General features: G+C 35.9%; 1 protein-coding gene and 1 long non-coding RNA gene across 2 annotated transcripts; both read left to right on the plus strand.

The window, feature by feature from the left end:
• The first annotated feature begins 3,600 nt into the window (after positions 1–3,600).
• On the plus strand, positions 3,601–4,877 carry LOC141366030 (uncharacterized). The gene is made up of 3 exons (XR_012370969.1): positions 3,601–4,107; positions 4,333–4,400; positions 4,807–4,877. It is a non-coding gene; the product is annotated as an uncharacterized lncRNA (long non-coding RNA).
• Positions 4,878–7,177: 2,300 nt separating this feature from the next.
• LOC141366032 (uncharacterized) lies at positions 7,178–14,091 on the plus strand. The gene is made up of 5 exons (XM_073871050.1): positions 7,178–7,906; positions 8,104–9,110; positions 9,180–9,249; positions 9,819–9,993; positions 13,363–14,091. Exons 1-5 carry the CDS (start codon positions 7,720–7,722, stop codon positions 13,520–13,522), a joined length of 1,599 nt encoding a protein of 532 aa, XP_073727151.1. The 5' UTR covers positions 7,178–7,719; the 3' UTR covers positions 13,523–14,091.
• The last annotated feature ends 4,014 nt before the right edge of the window (positions 14,092–18,105 follow it).

Consider the following 18,105-nt stretch of genomic DNA (forward strand, 5'->3'; position numbering starts at 1 on the left):
TTTGCTGCTGTAATATGGCTGCAGCCGGCGTAGTGATATTAAGCACTGCCCGAAAATAATCCCCTGCCATTGAAAGTTACCAAGGGGACTATTTTCAGCTACTGCGTAATAGCATAGAGTCAAGTTTTAAACAGGACAAATATCAAAACTCTTTGGTAATTTTTTTAGCGCGATGCTAATGGTCTAATCAGATTAGGGTGCCCATTTGTGCCAGTTCCGCCGGACACGTCCCGAACATGTTTTCGGGTTCGTTCTCCAGAAGGCGCGTTGGTCGACCGCATACGTCATCAAGGTTTAATATTTGGGGTTTAATTTCAGAAAAGCAACCGTTACATTTCAAGGTAAGAATGAAACTACAATGATTGTATGTCTTAAAAGAAATGAATCTTCATTTTCTAATGTATTTTAACTGAAATGTGAGAACCTCGATGACGTATGCAGTCGAGCAACGCGACTTCCGGAGAACGAACCCGAAAACATGTTTGAGACGTGGCCGGCAGAACTGGCACGAATGGCCACTCTAAATCAGATACAATGGATTGTGCTAAGCTATGCTAAAAGTGGTAACGCCAGACCCAGAGATCAGTAGAATGGATTCCAAAACGGTAAAAATCAAATGTTTAACTCTAGGGGAGCTGGAAAATGAGCATATTTTTTAAAAAGTGGAGTGTCCCTTTAAGTTTGCTTTAAATTTCATATTGATTTCAATATTTGATATGATCTTACTCAGTATTAAAGATATCAAGGTTATATTTTCACTTAATCTTCTTTACATTGTGTAGGATAAATTTATGTAGAAAACAGTATCACAAAAATGGGAGGTGTAAAGCAAATCCGCAACACCTTGTGAATACATGAAAGAGGGCATAAAAAGCTTTTATCTTTTTGCTGATGGCACAGTTTGATTCAGAAACTCTTTATTCAGTAACCTGTCAGTGCATGGCAGCCATCTGTATCTGCTCTCATCCAAATGCTAAGAATGACTTCACTGTGAGATAAGGATTATAAATAGCTAAAGTAAAACTCCACAAAGACCAAGTCGTACACACAACAACAGATGTCTCGTAAAACTCAATTCATATATTTTGTGTGCGGCAAGCACAAATCTATTTTCAAACCTTTGCAGTATTCCCTTGCTTTTCATATGTACCTGAACTGTGACCTTCATTCAGACCTTTCAAACCGAGCAGTGTTACCTCTGGTGATGAGACATACACAAATACTTCTCCAGCTTATTAATAGAACATGAGTAAAAACTGCAACTCACTTTTAAAAGCCTGGACATGAATAAAATGATCATTTTAATCCTAGCAAAATGGCAAGAAAACCAAACAGATGCTCTGGAATCAGCAATGTGCCAAACATTGCATCTACTCAAACCACTAGCTTACACAATAATACAGCGAATACAGATATAGGCTAAGATTGGAAAAAAGCACTGCAGCAAACTTTGCAGTGTATGGGTAGTATGTAAAACAAAATGGAGGCTTTAATGCTGTAAATTGTCATCACATGACCTCACTTTGTTTGTTCTATGCTTATTGAGCCAATACTGTAAATATCATTTTGCATTGTAAATTAAATTTAAATAAATGTGTCAGTTAAATTAAATTTACAAATTTACAAGATTTACAAAAGTGAGATTTGTTGTAAATGTTGTAAATAATTCAGGTATTTTATGCATAAGAAGATACAACACAATCAGTGTTAGTGTTGGAACAACACATTTTGTGTTAGTTTTAACCAGTGTTGGGGAAAGTTACTTTTAAAAGTAATGCATTACAATATTAAGTTAATCCCCAAAAAAGCAACTACGGTAATTGCATTATTTAGTTAATTTTCATGGAAAGTAATACTTACGTTACTTTTAAGTTATATCGCATTACTTTTTCGTACTTAGCTGAGGCTTGATCTCTTTTCAGTTTTTTATGACTGAGAAGATCTGCATTCAGAAACTGCATTTTTCATCGCAAAATTTTAAGCTCTGGCCTTTCATCTTCGTTTCTGACTCAAGCTGTTTCCGCTCAGGCGCGCACGCATAAAGTGTGTCTACGTGAAGTTTAATTCAGTACATTATTTTTTTTAATCGAATTAATTAAAGGTGACATAGAATGATTGAACGGAGTATTTATCCTTGTTCTGTGATGTGACATGTAGACAAAAAGTTTTTTGTTTGGGTCTGTAATGCCTTAGAAGCATCCTAAAAACCTCTCTCAGATAGCTCTATTAGGGTGGGGGATTTCAGACAAGTGGTTTTGCACCTATTTGGCTCCCCCTACTGGTTTAACTTACAATCTCATTACTGATTGGCTGACTTCTGCTGCCACTCAAAAAATGTAGCCAATTATTTTAAAGTGGAGGGGCAGTTAGATGCCTGTGATGTCATAAGCATCAGTTTTTCAGATTGGGCTGTTTTCTGGCTGACATTTCTAAAAGAGGAATTTCTATGAGACTGAGATGTTTAGCATGTCTAGAACTTTTTGTATGTTCGTGAATGTGGGTAGACTACCATTATTCAACAAAGACAAGGTAAAAATGTTTTTTCATTCTCTGTCCCCTTTAAACTGAAAAGTAACTCGCATTACTTTTTAAAAAAAGTAACTCATATATTAATGTGTACATTTATAAAGTAATACATTACTTAATCGTTACTTCAGAAAGATTATTACGTAATGCACATTACTTGTAATGCGTTACCCCCAACACTACTTTTAACACAACTTGTGTTTTATTTAACACAAAAGTAACACAAAATGACCCATAATGGGTTAAATAACATTACACGAAAAATTAACAAATCCTTAGAGAGTGCATGGCTAAAATAAAAAAGATTTTGAGTGAAATCTCAAAGTGATGAACCTATAAAAATACACACTGTTAACGATTTCTGTAAATGACACAGTATTTTACTGTAATATGAACTGTATTTTACCGTAGGGCATGTTATACAGTATGTTGCTGTATTTTGATGTTGCATTGTGGGGAATGTAATCTTTGTGCCAGTAAAATACTGTATTTTCCATTTACTGTAAAATTTACAGTTAATTAAAAATACTGTATTTTAATGGCAGGTGGTGCTAATTTGGGGGGCAATTAACTCTGAGTAACTCTCTGATTAAGGTTTAGTATCGTTGCATAATTAAACATCTAATGTTGAGTGTGAAGTCTTACAATGAAATATAGAAAGATATCTTATACAAATAATGTGTTAAATTCAGAAGAGGAAAACAGTGTTCTCAAAACAATGAACCAACTAAATAAGTGCATGTAGAGCTGGGTTATTTACCAAAAACACAATATTTGTTATATTAAAATATTTTTATAATGATGTTTTATTGGTTGTTCTTTAACAATGGTTCATCTTTATTAAAGTATTTTCTATATTCCTATTCATTTACAAATGTAAACTAAATGGTTATTACAGTAAAAGTGTAAAATCTACTAAATATTTAAATGCAATAATCCTCTAAATGTATGCACTGATATGTAAGAGAATAATGAAATTGTTTTATAATATACTTTTTTATAATATACTTTAACAAGTCAAACAAACATGGAGGTTTTGCCGGTTGTTGATGAATACCAGCTGTGAATTATCACAACGCGCTTAAGTAGCCACGTCACAGGAAAAAAGTGAAGAGTGTCTCAATATGAAGTGAGCTAGGGTCCTTGCCAGTGCCCGAACCTGCATACACGATAATGATTCACCACCACCTCGGGAGCTAGGGAACGAATTGAGACACAGCCTTCACATCTGTGCTGTTCACGTGCCTGTACACAAACCTTCATAGGAAAAAGGTAATTCACTTATAAAAGATAATCGTTTTATTACACTTCTAATAAACATATCATGAATTAAGGTTACGATCGTTTTGTATTTTACATAAATTTTTATTTTGACAATCACACGAGTCATGATTGACCGCCGATAGTACACGCTGTTATTTTGTGTGGCGCTCTTTCGCCCTCTATGACCAGCCGTCATTAAAACGAAATACAGTAAAAAAATGAGCGCGAAACCTCACTCTTAACAGAAAGCCACGGATGTCCCGCATGAAGAAAAATCAACACAGGACACAGAGATGAAAGAGTTTACCAGCTGCAAAGGTGTGTAATCCTGTGATTTCTTAACATATTTAATATTTTTGTAATTAGTTTGAAAAAAGCGTGCCATTTAACACGCAGTTGACATTAATTTACCTCACACTTTAGGACTGTTGTAAACACAAACAGATAGGAAGAGAACTTTGTGGTAGAAAGTCGTTTAAGACTGAACGAAACGCAACTTTCTGTGAAAATAATCATATTTCTTTCTTTTCTTTCCCATTTTAGAACATTTCACCATCGAAATTTGAACATAAACCTGTCTCTGATTTGGGTTTCACTGCGTTGGGTTGCAGGTGAGTGCTCATCTGAACTGCTACCGTTATCAGTTAGCTGGCAAACGGAGCTTTTGTGGGTTTAACGTTATTTTGAAGTTAGCCTTTTCTCCATATAATCGATTGGTGCTGGCGTGTTACCTCGTTTAAATGTACAGCCTGCATTTATTGCTAATGTAAAAACCGCAATGTGTATGTAAACACTGTGGCGTTAACATATGTAATGTTTTTGGATTAATTAACGGTAATTTGAAAAAAAAGTGTGTCATTTAACACGCAGTTGAGATTAATTTACCTCATAATTTAGGACTGTTGTAAACACAAACAGATAGGAAGAGAACTTTGTGGTAGAAAGTCGTTTAAGACTGAACAAAACGCAACTTTCTGTCAAAATAATTATGTTTCTTTCTTTTCTTTCCCCTTTTAGAACTTTTCACCATCGAAATTTTAACAAACCTGTCTCTGATTTGGGTTTCACTGCGTTGGGTTGCAGGCAAGTGCTCATCTGAACTGCTAACGTTAGCTGGCAAACGGAGCTTTTGTGGGTTTAACGTTATTTTGAAGTTAGTCTTTTCTCCATATAATCGATTGGTGCTGACATAATACCTCATTTAAATGTACAGCCTGCATGTATTGCTAATGTAAAAACTGCAATGTTTGTATGTAAACACTGTGGTGTCTCTGTGGAGACTTTATATGCCTTCGTTAATCATGCAAAGGTGCACAAAAAAAGGGCGAACTTCAGGTTTGCGTGTGGGGTTCCTGAATGCCCGTGCACATTCCAAAGCCTCTCTGCACTTAAGTCTCACATTTACCGCAAACACAGAAAGCCCCCAAAAATGACGAACAGGTCTGAAAAACGTGATCTAAATTGTAGATGCAGTGTTGAAGGCTGTACGTTTGTGTCGACTGATTTCGCCAGCCTCTGTGAACACCTAAAATGGCACATTCGAGACGGTAAAAAAATCGAATGTCCAGTGACTTCCTGTAAAAAATATTTTAGAGTGAAGTCAACATTTTCTGCACACATGAGTAGAGATCATAAATGTGACTTGCAAAAATCAGTCAGGGCAAATATTAGTCGGGTATCTATTGCTGCAGAGCCAGTGAATACTGAAGCCTTTGATAATGAGATATCTGTTGCTGAGCCAGTGAATTCTGAAGGCTTTAATGATGAGGAATTTCAAAATGTTCCAGCCATATCAATTGACAAAGACACATTTCTGACAAATTTGGCTTTATTTTATTTGAGGATGCAATCAAAAATGATTCTGCCAGCTACAACAATTCAGACTATAATTGATGAGTTTATGGAGATACATACAAATAGCATGACACACATCTTTTCCAAAGTTCATGAAGAATTGACAAAGCTAGAAATTCCAGACTCTCAAATAAATGAAATATTGAGTGGGTTATCTAAAGAAAATCTACTTAAGATGTATAATGAGGGATATTTTAAGTCAGATCAGACTAGGAAGTCGTTTTTCAAAAAACATTTCAATTATGTGGAGCCTGTGCAAGTTTACCTAGGCTGTGATGCGTCTGGGAAAGAACGCTATTTTCAGTACATACCAGTAAAAGAAACTCTTAAGGCATTTCTGAACAATGGATCTGTTAAAGAGCAGTATGAAAAGGCCAAGGGTCAGCCACCACAAACTCCCCATGTACTTCAGGATGTAAGGGAAGGGAGAATTTTTAAAGAAAACACTTTCTTTAAAGAGTCTTCATCAGTTGTGTCTCTGATTTTATATCAAGATGCATTTGAGGTAGTTAATCCCTTAGGATCTGGAAGAAAAAAACATAAACTAGTTGCTATGTACATGACATTTTCAGAAATCTGTCCTCATAATAGATCATCTATTGATCCTATGCAGCTGGTCATGCTTTGTAGAGAGGAAGATTTTAAGTTTTTTGGGCAGCAACAAGTTTTCACACCTCTTTTGAGTGATCTTAGAGACATGGAGGAATTTGGAATTGTACTAGATAATGGAGAGACAGTTAGGGGGACAGTAATTGCCATCATTGGAGATAACTTGGGGTCGCACTGCATCGGAGGGTTTACTGAGAATTTCAGTAAGAGTAAACATTTCTGTCGTTACTGTACTATAACCCGAGACATGTTTGAAAGCAATGGCACAGAGTTGGGTCCAACAAGAACAAAACAGAGTTACCAAAACAGTGTGTCAATGTCTGAAGTACAAGAAGTTTGTGGTGGTGTCAAGTTTGACTCCGTCTTCAACTGCCTAAAACACTTTCATGTTTGTAATCCTGGGCTTCCTCCGTGCTTGGCACATGATCTTTTTGAGGGAGTTGTTTCAACAGATCTGGCTTTATATCTTAAACAGCTTGTCACTGTAGGGAAGCACTTTAGCTATGTTCAGCTGAACAGAAATATATCTAGCTTTAAGTACAGTGGAAGTGACTTGAATAATAAGCCCTGTGAAGTAAAACCTAATGGTGAAAAATTAACAGGACATGCAGCTCAGAACTGGTGTCTGCTTCGATTGCTCCCATTACTAATTGGGGATCGAATAAAAAATCCACTTGATGATGAAATTTGGCTGTTGTGCTTGAAGTTGAGGGAGCTAGTTGAAATGATATGTGCACCAAAAATTCATCATGATCAAATAGCCTACATGAAATGTCTGATTGAAGAATATGTGCACTTAAGATCTACCTTATTTCCAGATGCACCACTAAAACCAAAGCATCATTATTTGCTTCACTACCCTGAACTCACACTTAAATTTGGACCACTGATTAGACTATGGAGTTTACGATTTGAAAGTAAGCACACATATTTTAAGCAATGTGCAAGAAAATTAAGAAACTTTAAAAACCTAGGGAGTACATTAGCTGAAAGACATCAGCTAATGCAAGCCTATTTGAGTTCTGGCTCCATCTTTCCTCCAGATGTGCAAGTAAGTGAAGCAAATGAGTTCCACAGTCACTTATACAACATCTCCATTCAAGAGGCTGTGGAGATGCAAGGCATTCATGACCCCACCTTTGTTACATTAAGTGCTACATACAAAGGAACCAGGTACAAGTCGTCAATGGTTGTGGTGGTAGATCAGACTGATGACGTATACACATTCGGGAAAATTGAAATGATCCTGATACACTTCTCAAACATATTTTTCGTTGTTGAAAAATATAAATCAGTGCCGGTTGTTGACCTGGGTCTACACTGTCTGCAACAAGAGTCAAATCCTAATTATTTGTGTGTAAATGCAGAGAATCTAGCAGACTATTACCCTCTGCCAGTGTATAAACGATTTGATACTAATTTTGTTGCACTTCACCACTCTGTTTGTCTTAGGTAAGAAGGTAAAAGATGGAAGCCATCATTAGGAGTGTTCTCCCAATGCTGGATCATGATCTTATGAATGACTTGACATCAGAATTGGATAGAATTGGTGTAAAAACAGACAGTGACCTGCAATATGTAACATTAGATGACCTCAAAGATTTCCTTTCACCAATAGATTGCAGGAAACTAATTCAGTTCTTCAAAAGCAGAGGTTTGTCATTTGTGTGTGTATATATACTGATGTAAAGAAATATGTTATTTGGGTTTAAACCATATTCCTAAGTCACATGTACATTTGTGAAATTAATCTGTCATCAAGTTTATTAGCTGTACTGTAGCTGTAATATTTTGTCATGTTTCTATAATACATCTGTTAAATAAGATTTTTATGTTCAATATTTCATTTAGGTAATGAAAATGTTCTTGTTACTCAGTCAAGCAACTGTCCCAACTCTTCAGCATTCGATGTGCCATTTCATGGACCCAGTCCAGTTACATCCATTCCTGTCCCAGTTGAAAATGCAGCGTGGTTGTCAGACTTTCAAATACCCTGGGGTAAGATGACACCAAATTTAAGAACATGTCTTGCACAAGGAAAGCGACCTGAAGCCTCAGATAGGAGACACATGGTTCGGGTGATTGTGGATTCCATCAGAGAGGTTTGTTTAAATCCAACCAAGCGACAATGTGCAGAAATTGCAGAGTCAATCATCCAGAAGTATCCAAACAGTTTTAGTGATAAAACAGAAGAGGGAGAGTTAATTGGTTGTGGTTACTACTCTTTGTTGTGCCAATTGAAGACAAGGGTGGAACATCTTAACCGGAACAATACAATGGCTCGACTTAGAAAACCTAAACGAACGGGAGATGAAGTGGATGATACACAACCCTCAACATCTAAATCTGCTAAACTGGATAGCTATGGTTGTGTGAACTGGAATCCTACTGATCTTCCTGAAGGGGAAACTTGTGAGTCTTTAGAGATGATGAGAAAAGAAATGCTTAGTCTATTTTCCAAAGAAGGACGTCGTGCAGCTGAGCGAAGCAGAGTCGAAGAATTGATGAGAACTACATTCATTGCACAACGTCACTGCATCAATGCAAGACCTCCACCCAGTATCACAGATCTTCAGGCAAAGTGGCCTTTTCTCTTCTTTAAAAGATTCTTATGCGCTCATTTTGAGAAGCTGACGGGGATTGATCTTGACCTCAGATTAAGGGAATCCTTAGCTACCAAAGGAGAAAGGATTCTCTACTTTTTCAAAAATCTAAATTCCAAGCGGGGGAAAGAAGTTAGCAAGGTCCTCAAAGACATCGACAGAGAGGGCAGAGATGTTGACCCAGGCCTTGCAGCTGTTCTGTTGATGATGGCACACTTTAAAGAAAAGGAGGAATCATTGTTCCTTTTAGCCGATGTAAGTGTTTTTTTTTCTTCATTTATGTAATTGATATAACTGCCCGTTACAAAACCTTTGTGTGTGTAGGTCACAACAACTCCGGCAGATGCAGAGACCATGCTTTCCCTTGGTTCCACTCCACGACTGATCATGCTTGGTAAGATTCTTTAATACATCATTTAAGAACATTAAAAAGATTGTTTTGTTCTTTAGCATTCTGCTTAAAGTTTTGCATTCTTGAGTTTTGAATATCAAGGGTAATGAAATGTTGATTGGCTTTTTTAGGTAAACTATCCCTGAAAGCAAAAAAAGAATTCTGCCATCATTTACTTATTCTTGTGTTGTTCTTAACCTGCATGAGTTTTTAATTTTCTTGAGCAAAGAAGATATTTTGATAAATGATGGTAATCAAATAGTTGTCGATACCCATTGATCTCCACAGTATTTGTTTTTCTTACTATGGAAGTCAGTGGGTACCATCAACTAGGTGCTTTCCATCATTTATCAAAATATCTTCTTGTATATTGATAAATACAGAATCAACTCCTACAGGCTTAGAGCAACCCAATGGTAAGTAAATAATGACATTTTGGGGGGGGGTATGAACTATCACTTTAAAATGATAGATTTTAAATTATTGAGAAAAGCTCCAGCATCTAAATATTGTTACTGATATTAAAATCAAATCATAAACGCTATTATTAATTCTTTTTTTTTTTTTTTTAGGGGATTCAATTCTACAAAGCAAAGAATGGATGCTGGCGATTGAAGGAAAAGTCCTCTTTCCTGCGATTGACCTACCATTTGTGTCTTCAGCATTTGCTGTTCTCTTTGGTTGTTATTATGTGCTCAACATCGAGTACCAAGTGGAAGCAGCCACTACTTTGGAGTTTATTCAGAGGTAAGTACTTCTTTCGGTATGCTATAACATTTGGTAAATATTGAAGAGATTTCTGTCATCATTTACTTACTTTCATGTCCTTCCTAACCTGTATGCTCTTTCTTCAGTGGAACACAAAATAAGATATTTTGAAAAATGTTGTTTACCAAACATGTTCAGTTCCTTGACTTTCATTATTTTTTCCATATGATGGGAGTCAACAAGGAACAAAAACTTTTTGATAACCAACATTCTTCAAAATATCTTCTCTTGTGTTCCACTAAAGAAAGAGCACACAGGCTAGGAAGGACATAAGGGCTTTTATGTAGGACTTTAAATTTCAGGAAGTGACAAAGTCATGCCGTCCATTATCAACTGCTGGTCCTCGTGGTGATTAAAGTAGGCCTGAGCGATATGAGGGTATTATCGTATAGCAACGATTAGGAATGGGCACGAGTACTCGATTGCTTGAGTATTTGAATGTGACATCGACGATCGATCACAAAAACGATGATCATGTGGGTTTAATTTCTTTGTGGTTGGTTCCTGGCATTTGAAGGAGTGCGTTACAAGCACACATGGTTAGTAGAAAACAATAGGGGTGTATTTGTGGGCTGCGCAGAACATCATATGAATCGTCATATGACATCACAGTATCAGTGTTTAAAGGGACACTCCACTTTTTTTGAAAATATGTTAATGTTCCAGCTAGAGGTCTACACGGGTCCAAAAATTCCTACCCGAAACCGATCAGACCCGTAAATGTACTACACTGAACCGACCCGGACCCCTCTGTTGTTTTGAAAGCTGGACCCGGAACCGACCAGGACCCGTCTATTATTTAAAACCTGTACCCGGATCCGACGCGGACTCGTCTATTATTTAAAATCTGGACCCAAACCCGTCCGGGAAGACACAGACCCGACCGGCAAATATTCTTTAGCTAAATGTTATTAGTAAGTCAATGAACAAGTAACGAAAATTTAACTTTTTGTCTTACCCATAGAAGTTAGTCTTCTCCCTCCTTGTACCTGCCTGTGTGATGCACAATCCTTATTTCCAAGGAAGTTCCATCCATGTTATTCCTCTGTTGACGATTGAAATGTTTAATGCTTATTCCATGACTTTACAGTCATGGTGATTAATAACGCAGTTTTACATTTGTTGTGTATCGGGTCAACTTGCTTAATAATGTTTGCCCATTTGGATTATAATAACGATTGCTCGTTCAGTGCCATGGCTGCTTTCGTAAGCTTTACTTCTTTACTATCATCTCTGTGCTCTTTGAGCAGAGTCGCGAAAACTTTAGATATAACAGCAAGACGTTCAATTTATAATATTATTATAAAAATTGGAGAAGTCAGTGCAAAATGCGCGGTATGGTGGAATAAGACCCACCTTCTAAATAAAAGAGCCAATTGTCAAAGGTAAAGTCAGAAGCTGACTGGTAGCCATAGTAACATTGCAAGAGCACATGCGCGTTAGCTGCCTGGTTGGAGCAACCAAAAATAAACTTTTTAATGCAATTTGAGCGTCATAGAAAAAATGTATGCGACAGTTCATCTAAGTTTTTGTTGCTGTTTTTGAAATATTTTATTTAAATGTGAGTGTGTGTTCTCCGAGTCCGATCAACCTCGGGTATTACACACAATGTTAAATAGACCTGGGACCCGAAGTAATAGATTGAGACCCGACCCGGCTGATCATTTAAAATATAGACCCGAACCCCTACGGGTCCCGGGTCGGGTCTCTGGTCTTCTGTGTAGACCTCTAGTTCCAGCTCCCTTAGTGTTAAACATTTGAGTTTTACTGTTTTGGATCTTTGGGTGTGGCACTACCACTTATAGCTTAGCACAATTACATTGAATCTGATTAGACCATTAGCATTGCGCTCAAAAATAAGCAAAGAGTTTCCATGTTTTCCCTATCTAAAACTTGACTCTTCTGTAGTTACATCGTGTACTTTCTAGGCAGATATGGCTGGGAACTATACTCTCATCCGGGTGTAATAATCAAGGACTTTGCTGCTGTAACATGGCTGCAGCATGCACAATGATTTTACGCAGTGCCCAAGAATAGTGCCCTTGGTAACTTTCAATAACTGGGGACTATTTTCAGGCACTGTGTAATATCATTGCACCATCTGCAGTCATGTTATGGCAGCAAAGTCACTGATTATTATGCCAGAATGAGAGTATAGTTCATAGCCATATTGGTATAGAAAATCGCAACTTAAGTTCCCATCGGTCTTGGTACACAATGCAACTACAAAAAAAGTCACGTTTTAAATAGGGAAAATATAAAAACTCTAGTCATTTTTGAGTGAAATGCTAATAGTCTGATCAGATTCAATGGATTGTGCTAAGCTATGCTTAAAGTGGTACCGCCAGACCCAGAGATCAGCTGAATGGATTCCAAAAGGTAAAACTCAAATGTTTAACACTAGGGGAGATGAAAAATGAGCCTATTTTCAAATAGAAGTCCCTTAAATAAACGCACAGAGAAGCCTGCAATATGCTATTGTGTCACTCCAACCGGTCCGTGCTATGCTGCATTGTAAAGCTGTGTATTTACTGTATTTAAAGGATTACTTGACTGTAATTTACAGATAATTTACTCAACCCCATGTCTTTCTTTTAAAATTTAAAATAGCAGTTTCAACGCAACTTCAAAGGGATTGAAACAATCCCAACTGAGGCATAAGGGTCTTATCTAGTGAAACGGTCGTCATTTTCGCTAAGAAAAATAAAAAATATGCACTGTTAAACCAACTTCTCGTCTTCCACCAATGGTGTGACACGCCAACGCGACCTTACGTAATGCTTTATCTCAGGTGAAAAGGTCACACGTCACATGTGGAACGCACATTTGCAGCTGAAAGTAGCAAGCTTCCATTGTAAATTAATGACTTCCGGTAACTTTGGAAGCCCAATTCGGCGCCAGTGTGAGCTTACAGTGAGAAGTTTTATGCTAAAAATTATGTTAAAATATTTAATTCATTAATAATCTAGTTCCTGTTAATTTTTCTGTTATAGATCCTTTAACATTTATTTTTGAAGTTTTGATTAAAACTGTTTCAATAAAAGATTTTCATGTTCATCATGACGTGCATGCTCCGCCCTCCACACATGTGAATTAAATAAGTCCTCATTTTTCAGACCTGTAGAGTACTCAAAATGAAAAATCAAAGAAAATGCCCATCCCTATTGACAATGTCTCGCAAACATCGAGCTGTCAATTAGAGGTGGGCATTTTTGTTAATTTTTCATTTTGAGTACTGTACAGGTCTGAAAAACAAGTCAATGACAAGATTTACATTTTTGTCTTAACTGATGTTTAAAACTCTTTTACACATCAAATGATTTTATGAATTCTTTCTTTTATGTCCAGATTCATTGTAAGGATCAACCCTGACAACAGCAAGTGCTCCTCTAAGTTCCAGGTGAGCAAAAGAAGTGGGAAGATGGTGCAAAGGAGGAACTCTGGCCTGAACCCTCATGTATCCACCTTTATTAAGGAGTTTATGGATTTCAGTTGGCAAAACTGTTAAGCTACTAAAAGCAAATATATTCTACTGAAGAGGTTTGTAAAGTTCTTTTTATTTATTTTTTGAATGAATTAGTTGTACTTGAGATGTTTAACTGGTAACTGAATTTTTCTAGCATTATTTAAAATTTAAAAATACTGTAAAATGAAATTGTGTGTAAATGTTACTAAACCTTTAAAAGCTGTTGCTACTAACAAGAAAATTGTTTACTCAGGGTAATATTTTGAATTCATACGTTTTAACGTTGTTGTTACAGCTGCATTTGTTTATGAATTGATTTAAATGCTGTAATGTGTGTGTAAATGTTTTGTGTGTAAATGTTTTGTGTGTAAATGTTACTTATAGTAAAAGTTGTTACTATAACCAAATCTTTGTACTTAATATAGGATTTTATATTTGTAAGTTTTGAACATTGTTCTCAGGACTGAATTTGTTCATGCATGGATTTGAAATGTCTTTTATATAAGTAAATGTTATTGCAGGTTTGCGAAAACAGTTTGTCAAGTGAGCTGAATGTTTAATGTGCAAAAATATGAGAGTGTTATTTCTTGTATTTGAACAACTAAAATAAATTTAAAAACATGTTGTCATTGCTTATTTTTGTTATTTACTAAGCTGTTTTAATACAGATATTTAATTTTTTACAGTAAATAGAAATTGGACAATGAATTAAAGTAGCATTTTACTGTAAAGTACACTATATTGTAGTATATTACTGGGGAATAGACTGTAAAATTATTGTATGTTTTACAGTAGAAAATATACTATACTGTAAATAATTACGGCATGTTAAATAGTACTGTAAAAAATTATACAGTATTTTAAGTAGTACTGTAAAAATGTATACAGTATTGTAAATAGTACTGTAAATGTATACAGTATGTTTAATAGTACTGTAAAACTGTATACAGTATTATAGATAGTACTGTAAAACTGTATACAGTATTTTAAATAGTACTGTAAAAAAGTATACAGTATTTTAAATATTACTGTAAAACTGTATACAGCATTTTTACTGTAAGTTAATTTACAGTAAGTTGCTGGCAACCAGCTGCCAGTAAGTTACTGTAAATTCTACAGGAAATTTTTTACAGTGCATATATTAAAACCAAATTATTCTTTTCATGTGAAAGCCACAATAACTCTAAATAAATATTAATTAAAAAGCAGCATACTACAGTGTTATATGTTGCCATATCATTGCACTTCATGGGTAGAGCATTGGGTCAGCAGTGCAAAAGTTAATGGGTTCAAACCCAGGGAACACACATACTGTAATGTACTGTAAATTGCTGCCTGTAAGGGCGCCTGCCAAATGCATAAATGTAAATCATAATAAATATAAAGTCACTTTAAGTATCTGTGACAAAAATTAGCATGCTTATAAAATATGTTGTTAAAAGATGTTTAGCCGTTTTCACAGATGCTCTTTTTAAGCATATGCTGTTTTTAAACAATATGAATGTAGAGGGTGAGACACCTGTGATCACGTGCAGGGATCTTAACTTGTTACAACCTATATTCTGGATTGGGGCATTATTTAAAGTGACAGCAACCGACATTACCAGCAGCTGTTGTTTGTGGCCCCCATGCACCTCTTTCTCTCCCAAAATTTTAAGATTTGACTCATATCAATCTCATATCCAAGTTTTTTCAGAAACTTGACTTTTTAGTTTCATTCAACTCCATTAGACTCAAGTTTCATATTTCTGCCGGCTGCCGTATTGATTTTCTAATGTAATTCGCTTCTGTAATAAGCTTTAAAGGCTCTGTCACTGAATCATGGAGAAATACAATATTTGTTTATGGATGTTTACAATGTTGGCCATTTAAAGAGAAACTTCATTGAAAGCATTTGTGTTTATCATTGTCATATACTTTTGTGCACCTCACATCATTAAAAATCATTCAAATGAAAGTGTAATAGTTTGTATAATCAGTGCATACAGAAAATGGGTCGATGTCTAAAGTTTTGTAGAGTATTTTTGCACGTTTAGTATGGTAGCATATCGTTCCTGATCTGCGACTATGGCAAAGACACGGCTGAACTGCGATGTCCTGACGTGGCCTGTGTGAGAGTCTTCAGTAAGTGCGTGCAGCTGGCACTGGTGATGTGCACCCACGTGCAGGCACAAGGTTTGCTTTGTGTTTCCTGAGAGATGCTCAGTGTGCACACGTATGTGTTTAATAGAGGATAAATCTGTCACCACAAGGCCAGTGAGCGAGTGTGGACCATAAACTGTCTGCAGTCACTCCAGCACAGATGAAGAGACTTGAGTTGAATTATTGACTGAAATGCATTGAGCTTAAAGTGATTAAGAGTAAAATGCATTCATATCAGTACTGTCAGTCTATGACATAGAGATGGAGGCAGGCGAGACAGTGTAACGCAAATATATCTGAATGTACACATATAAAATCAGCCATGTTTTGAGGACAATGAAAACGGCACTATACAGATAAGTTAATTGTGTGAAAAATACCGCGTTTATTTTACACGTGAAACATAAACACAAGCAAAGCTTCAAAAACACAAGTTAAAAAACTTTTTATGATGATATATTTTTTCTGAATTGCTAAAATGCTATTTTCTGAACTGAATTCCCAGGCCAAAACCCATTTGTCAAATCATTCACGTTTTGGGCACACAACTTAAACAAGTTTAGGTAGTAAGACACTTTTTGCAAAACACAGATATAGCAAAAGTTAAACGCAACTATCATTGAGTACATTTTTTTAAATCTAAAGATGTTCTTATTAATTGTACACAATATAAACCATCTGGTTGATGAGGGTGAATATGTTTGGCAGGTTGTATGTTCGTACCAACAATGAATGAATTTTTTAATTCATTTATCGGCCATTATGAATGCTGATACCGATAGTTTGGAAAATGGGTGACCATTTGTGCCAGTTCCGCCGGACACATCCCAAACATGTTTTCGGGTTCATTCTCCGGAAGCCGCGTTGGTCGAACGCATACGTCATGAAGGTTTAATATTTCAGGTTTAATTTAAGAAAAGCAACCGTTACATTTCAAGGTAAGAATGAAACTGATTGTATGTCTTAAAAGAAATAAATCTTAATTTTCTAATATATTTTAACTGAAATGTGAGAACCTCGATGATGTATGCGGTCGAGCAACGCGACTTCCGGAGAACGAACCCGAACTGGCACAAATGGCCACCCATTTTCCAAACTATCGGTATCGGCATTCATAATGGCCGATAAATGAATAAAAAAATTAAAAAACGGACAAAACAGCCTTTATTAGATTTCTTCACTATTAGTGTTTTTGACAGAGCGCTCTGAACCAGTAGCTGCAGGTGGGGTCCAGATTTAGGCGTCTAGCCACTGCCTGATTCAAGTGATCAGCAATTTATATTTTGCTGTTGTTGTTATTTATCAGAACTTAACAGAATTTGTCTCCAGTCCTATACACAGTTATATTTATGAACCAAGTCTTTTAAAACTGGTAACTTTGATTTGGTTGTTGTTGTTTTTGTGTTTTTGTTCAAAGGCCTTTAGGTTTCATATCTTAAGTTTGTATTTTTATACATTTTATTTATCAGAACTTTAATATATTTTGATGTTCCTCTGATCTGTTGTGACAATAAAAGAAACAAGTTTCTTTTTAAAATTTATTATCATATTATTTTAGTTAAAACTCATAAATAACTACAAATAACTAATGTTAGTTAATGTTTTGTTGCGCGTTTCTGGGGGAAAAATATCGGCTGATATATCGGAGTATCGGATTTTAAAACCAACAAACATTTGTATTGGTATCGGCCTTCAAAATCCTTTATCGGTCGGGCTCTAGTGTATTTTTACATAAAGTGTGGTGTATGGAAAGCTGTGTGGGCCAAAATCGACACGTATAAGCGCAAACAACACGTCCTCGATGTTTGTGTTTAGGGTAGGGTTAGTGTGGTAATATTATCGATAATATGGTTAAAGAGAAATTATACAGCAATCTTTATGGTATGACAGATTTGGAACTTTTTTACGTTTTGTAACTATAAAAATGTATTAATGCTACAATTAAATGTTGTTAATACGAGATGAGATGGAAAGATTTTCTGATTGTCTTTGGTTTTGCCGTTGCATATTCTACTGGAACATGATTTTCATTTGGAGTTTTCTTTGATATTTGGGATTTTCCCGTTGGCCTTTGGAATTTTTACAGAATGCAAGTGTGGCATATACAGACATTCAAATATTACTCTACTTGCAGTACTTATTGAACACAATGGAATGGATGGTTCTCAATTCTTATTTGTTCATCCTCAGTTCCTTTCCTTGCAAATTGAGATGTCCTTGCGGGTTGTATGATGTAGGACTGAGGAGACGAGGAAGCATTTTGAGAAGCACCCATAATATTCACTAAACTAGCCATTACTACTTTTGTGCAGAAAAAGTGTAGTTATAAACAATATGTATTTTTCTGCAACCAGAAGCCCTGGATGCTGTGTTATTCATTTTTTAATCTAGTGTCAAATGAAAGCTCTGTAGTGTTTTTGGTTCCAAAACCAGATAACTCATTTTTTTTATTTTGTCAAAACATGTTTATTATCATGTTTTTA

Source organism: Misgurnus anguillicaudatus, chromosome 2, assembly GCF_027580225.2.
Source record: "Misgurnus anguillicaudatus chromosome 2, ASM2758022v2, whole genome shotgun sequence".
Classification (NCBI taxonomy): Eukaryota; Metazoa; Chordata; class Actinopteri; order Cypriniformes; family Cobitidae; genus Misgurnus; species Misgurnus anguillicaudatus.

Coding starts and splice junctions, on each gene's coding strand:
- LOC141366032 (XM_073871050.1), top strand. CDS start 7,720: ATGGAAGCCATCATTAGGAGTGTTCTCCCAATGCTGGATCATGATCTT. Junction 7,907..8,103: donor TCAGTTCTTCAAAAGCAGAG/GTTTGTCATTTG, acceptor TATTTCATTTAG/GTAATGAAAATGTTCTTGTT. Junction 9,994..13,362: donor ACTTTGGAGTTTATTCAGAG/GTAAGTACTTCT, acceptor TTTTATGTCCAG/ATTCATTGTAAGGATCAACC.